The sequence below is a fragment of the Triticum aestivum genome, chromosome 2B (assembly GCF_018294505.1).
Source record: "Triticum aestivum cultivar Chinese Spring chromosome 2B, IWGSC CS RefSeq v2.1, whole genome shotgun sequence".
Classification (NCBI taxonomy): domain Eukaryota; kingdom Viridiplantae; phylum Streptophyta; class Magnoliopsida; order Poales; family Poaceae; genus Triticum; species Triticum aestivum.
This window is the reverse complement of record NC_057798.1, coordinates 393,031,203-393,037,196: the sequence shown is the minus strand read 5'-3', so window position 1 is coordinate 393,037,196 and position 5,994 is coordinate 393,031,203. Positions and strand designations below refer to the sequence as shown.

At 50.0% G+C, this 5,994-nt stretch overlaps 1 protein-coding gene across 1 annotated transcript; it reads left to right on the top strand.

The window, feature by feature from the left end:
* Nucleotides 1–2,200: 2,200 nt before the first annotated feature.
* Nucleotides 2,201–5,750, top strand: LOC123045090 (peroxidase 51). The gene is made up of 4 exons (XM_044468021.1): nucleotides 2,201–2,596; nucleotides 2,680–2,880; nucleotides 2,977–3,142; nucleotides 5,075–5,750. The coding sequence occupies exons 1-4, from the start codon at nucleotides 2,387–2,389 to the stop codon at nucleotides 5,467–5,469; spliced, it is 972 nt and encodes a 323-aa protein (XP_044323956.1). The 5' UTR covers nucleotides 2,201–2,386; the 3' UTR covers nucleotides 5,470–5,750.
* Nucleotides 5,751–5,994: the final 244 nt, after the last annotated feature.

Sequence of the window (5,994 nt, the reverse complement as noted above, 5' to 3'; positions counted from 1 at the left end):
CAAATTCGTAGTTGACTCACCCTTCTTCCGTATAGTCTCTGGCATGTCCCATAGCTATAGCACTCGGCCTCCTTCTGTATTTGTCATCTGCACTTTGCCATGTGCACTGAACACCACAGAATATATAGTCATGTACTCTCTCAGCTTTCGACATTAAGACTTTCCGCCACTTTCTCAGATTCTCCATAGTCAACTTATGTCCATCAACCGGCACCGATAGACCCAGTCACCAACTTGAATCTAGTACTCATCAACACTGCTTCAGCACCCCCTGCACAATTTGTCTGACCAGATATCTGACCACCAGTTCATTGGCCCGTCGTTGTGTTCCGTGCTTACCGCACGCATCGCCGCTATCACCGCGTCGAGCCTCTGCCGTCCTGGTCAAGTCTCCCGGGTAGCTAACCCACACTGCCTCAACCCCCACTGTAGAGAACCACTGATCATCACTGACCGGTGCCGAGTATCACGTCTCCATCAGACCACCGGTACCCGGTCCGACCCACGTGTCTCTCGCTATCCCGCTCAAATAGGTTTCGACTCTCCATGCATTTACGTTGTAGCCCCTCCATCAGCAAAGAGTGTAGTCATCCATCAGGCTCCAGCTCCACCTTCAACATAACTCCATGTAGTTGGCCGTGCTACCCCCACGCCCCGTCGATCTCAAGCACTCATGTGTACACTACCTTGAATCAACCCATGCGCCACAGTCTAGTCGAAGCCGCACAAGCCCTCAGACCTACACCACGTGTTTCTACGCCCCAGAAGTTGGCCACCATCAGCATCACGCTCCTATATCGTCGTCACTGAAATCACCGCCATCTTCTGCTTTGACCAACATCCACGTCAGTCCATTAGACTGTCCAGTCCGATCCATCCGAAAGTATCCGACTGCTACCATGCTCCACCCCGCCGTATCTATCCCGCACATCTCCATGCATTGCTTTGACGCCCTGATTATGCATGTTCCCTGTTACGACGCACTCCAGACTCCTCCAAGCCTTATACGCACGTCACTATCCTCGGTTCCTGTTTAACTGCTAGTCGAACAACACCACTGCTGCCATGCCGCAATCTCCTTAGCGTACGAAGCAAAGAACCCAAAAGTAGTCCCTGTAGTCTCTTGTGTACGTGTGCAACCAACTCAAACAATTTCATCTACACCTGTAGCACCTAGTGACTTCCTGAATATTTTTCTCATTCTATTGTTCCATGCACGAGATCAAACATGCTAGTAACCAGTAGATTCCATGTTCCATCACACTACAATACCTTTCAGAACCGATTTTTTTCCTTAATAAATCATCGCGTCGTGTTTGTGTGATTGCTTGGTCCTCGGTAGATCGACGATGGCCTCAGATTAATTCTAACAAGTGGTATCATGAGCTATGGTTGCGAAGAGGCTGTTTGATTATTCTAGAGGAGGGCGACGAAGGACGTCTGATAACTCGGTCGTGGTGGCTCGAAGAGTTCTCGATGGACGTGGAAACTGTCGCAGGAAAAGCAATCGGAGCAGATCGTTCACAGCGGCGGCGGCATATGCATAATCGGATCGAATAGCGGTCAGGTGCAGCGTGCAGGCGAGGCCATTGACGGGCTGCAGCATGTGCAGGCGCCCGGCCGGCCGGGGTGCGGTATTATAGCGGTGTCATGGGGAAGAGCATCCGTAGTTAATGCCCCGAGGATTTAGCCATGATGGTCAACCTCGTTAACAAATCGCAATACCATACTCGTGTGATTACTTGGTCCTCGGTAGATCGACGTGCGCTTCGGATTATTCTAACACCTTGAGAGATATATAATGTACAAACATCGTCAATAATGAAATAGACAGAGATTCATTTGTCTTCCTTGTTTCATATCAGAAATTACGCGCTTGGAAAACCCCGTCCACTTACGGCATGCACTACGCAGCGATGAAACCAACTACTCCAGAGCAGAGCAGAGCTGATCGAGTACTCGACTGTTTTCCGTGATGGAAATGGAAATACAAGTATGTGTTGCAACCTTCCTAAAGCACTCGAGTACCCTGTGTACCGCAGATTTTGAGGCTAGCTTAATTTTGTGGGCATCGGAATATTCAAGAGTAGCATCGTTTTCAGATCACTGTCACGAAGGCAACGGACACTCGCTGCCTGCACTGCACGCCGATAAGCGTAGTCGATGGAGAGACCACCACCGATCGATTCATTAGTGGCCCTCTCTGTGTGACCTTATCCTTCGGTGCCCCTACCACAAACCCAAACTTGCCGTCGTCGCGTCGCCTTGCGCTCCACCAAGACAAACCCAACACACGGCGCCGCCCCACTGCGTGTACGTCTGCGTCCGCATATATTTGTGGCGGCGGCGAACACGCGTTATCTACCGAGCTACGACGGCGGGCCACATGACTCCGGCCGTGGCGGCGCTCCTGGTGGTGGCGGTACTGGCCGCGAGCGCCAACATGTGCGCGGCGCAGCTCCGGCGGGACCATTATGCCGGCGTGTGCCCCGACGTCGAAGCCATCGTCCGGGGCGCCGTCGCCAAGAAGTTCCAGCAGACCTTCATCACCGTGGGCGCCACCGTGCACCTCTTCTTCCACGACTGCTTCGTCGAGGTAACAGGCAAACATGCACCCTACGTACGTGCATGAAGAACCATGCCGCCATACGCTACGCTTCAACGTTTGTGTGCATGTAGGGGTGCGACGCGTCGGTGCTGATCGCGTCCACGGCCAACAACACGGCGGAGAAGGACAGCACTGCCAACCTGTCGCTGGCCGGCGACGGCTTCGACACGGTGATCAAGGCCAAGGCGGCCGTCGACGCCGTGCCACGGTGCCGGAACCGGGTCTCCTGCGCCGACATACTAGTCATGGCCACCAGGGACGCCATTGCACTGGTAACAAGTTCATGCATCGATCTCTTCCGCCTGATTCTCATACGTACGCACACAAGTATTTATTAGCTAACGCAAGACACGTACGGTTTGGCGCAGGCTGGCGGGCCGTCGTACGCGGTGGAGCTGGGGCGGCTGGACGGGCTGAGCTCGACGGCGAGCAGCGTCCCCGGCAAGCTGGCCCCGCCGACGTCCAGCCTCGATCAGCTCACGGCGCTCTTCGCCACCAACGGGCTCTCTCAGACCGACATGATCGCCCTCTCCGGTACGTACGTAATTAAGTCCAGTACCAGTATAATGATACTTCGAAAAAACAAATATTATAAGGCGGCAAATTACGCGTTGCTGATCGTGTACGTACGGGCTCTGTGTACGTTTGCTTTGCTTGCACATTGAAATCAAGTTGGGATAGGGACACTAATGACGGTGAAAGCTAGGTAAACCAGGGTTGCACCCAATTCCAAATCGGACATACCATGCGTTACCTGCCCTGTTCGGAGTGTGCAAAGCCGCCAAACTCCAGTCCAGCCTCATCAATGGAGAAGACGTCGAATGCGACGAGACAAACCTACGTGCCGGGCTGCCGGCCCATGACCCTGTCCTACAATGACATCTTTGATGGATCAATCCCTCCAAAACCAAAAAATATATTCTTCGATGGATCATCAACTTAATTGATTGCTCTGTCCATCTACAGGATTGCTAGAATATGTTTTCACGATTTGCTGTCAGGGACAAGTTGGATGATTCCGCAACAACCTCCCTAAATAACAGTTTTATATAAAACACATCCATCCACCCTCTCAGAAAATCTAGGACAGCCATTGAAGATCATACGGTCCACACCACATTTGTCTATTTTTTCTAATGCTAAGACTTGATTCTATTGTAGCCTCCCTCAAGTTAACATGTTGCATGGAGTGGTGGAGCCATGTCGGTCAGGAGGTGTGTGGCAACACGATGGAAGTACACAAACACCTTCTAGCATATATATGGGAGCGAGACATGTCTTCTTCCCTCCGACGAGAAATTGCTAAGATCATGGCCTTCCCAATTGCTTGGCCTCTTCTCATGGAGAAACCCCATTGAAGAGAACTCCAACACTTGCACTCGTACTCGGATAACCTGTCCATAGTGCACGTGTCCGCTGCCCTACAGATTAGAAATCACAGACGAGCAGCCACTAGCCGCACCCACCCTTACCAAATTAGATTGCTTGCCTATGATACAACTTCTCGAGGTGCAATCGCTTGTCATCAACCATTTGAAAACACCATAGCCAATGCTCCTGTGTAGCCTTTCCTGCTCATCTCAGGGGAAAGAAGCACGCAGCAGCTACACCCCCCATCCTTTGATTCTTTCACACAACCGCATCAATATTAACATGCATGTACCATTGGGGAGGTGATGGATGGATTAGGCATGTGCGCCAACGGTCCGACACGACGGCCCGACCGAAGGCACGACGATCGGGCTAGGCCCTACTTTATAGCCCGAAGGCTCCGCCTGGAAGAGAAAAAAACATAACACCTAAAAATAGGATTTGAATAAAAATATAGGATAATAATGTATTTCTTTACTCTTCAGATATTCTTTTTGAAATAAGAAAACATCACTTTTTGTTTTTTAGGGCCGGGTCAGGCCCCAGCTTGAGATTTTAGGGTCAGGATTTTATAACCCGGTCCATTTAGCTTCCTCTCCCACATAAAACCGTGATGGATGGTGATGTTAGATGTAGTTCTCTTTGAGCTGACTTGCCGATTTCTCATTTTACTTCCTATTTTTGACAACATTAGTCGATTGAGAACTAGTTAAGGTTGTATTTGCATGACGATGGATTATGATAAGTCTATCTTTTTTCTCCTAATCTATTAGCTTGCATATATTATTTCTAGACTCACTTGAACCACATGCCTAGTATTACTTTTTTAGATCACATGTCTACTACGTACTTCTTTAGTCGCGTGTTGGTAATTCAATAGATATTTTTGAACCAATTAAAGATTTCTTCACGAGCTCTCATTCACCTTCTTAGAAGCAAAGAACATGCCAGGTTTCATGTAGGGTACATTATTTAGTCTTAACCGTTGAGCTATCACATGGTGTCATGACACGGACGTATCCAAATTCTTTTCCTGGAAAAGGGACATCCAAATTCTGATGTTATCCTTTCTTTTTTGACTTGCGGTGCATGAAGGAGGGCACACGGTGGGGCTGGCTCACTGCAGCACCTTCGCCGGGCGGCTGCGGCCGACAGCCGACCCGACGCTGAGCCCGCGGTTCGCAGCCCAGCTGCAGGCCTGGTGCCCACCCAACGTGGACCCACGGACCGCCGTGCCCATGGATACCGTGACGCCGCGGGCATTCGACAACCAGTACTTCAAGAATCTTCAAGGTGGAATGGGCCTACTGAGCTCCGACCAGCTGCTGTTCACCGACCCGAGGTCTAGGCCCACCGTCGACGCGTGGGCCCGGAGCGGTGCCGCGTTCGACCGGGCCTTCGTGGCGGCCATAACAAAGCTGGGCCGCGTGGGAGTAAAGACCGATGCGTCCCAGGGGAACATACGCCACAACTGTGCAGCGTTCAACTGAATTCAGCTAGCACTCAAAAAAAAAAACTGAATTCAGCTGCTATTGCTCTGCTATTGTCCACAAAAGAATGAGTAGTATATATCAAAATTGTTGTTCAAGGGAAATTTATCCTAATTGTTTGTGATGGTGCCCGTTCAGTTGGTAATCGACAGGTTGTTCTTATAATGGTTCAGTTTGGGATATGAAAGTTTCAGTCAACAGAGAGGAGAAGGTTGTTTGCACAAACTTGGTGCTAGGGCTTGTCGTGTGCCTCGCCAAAATAAAGAAGTACAATTGACTATCGTATTATTGTTTTCCTGATATAAGAAAACTCAACATAACGCGCTTTGGTTGCTTGCTGTCAGTCAAGCCGATAGATTATCAGAAAAAAAAACCCAGAAACAATCATAGAATATACTGCACGCATTTGGACAACGTGCTGTTCTGCAGATACAGTGTCTCCCTGGATACAGAAGGAGCAAACCCAGAATAATCACTTGATCAGAGCATCAAACAGAACCAGATATTTCTTCTCCACGAACACGT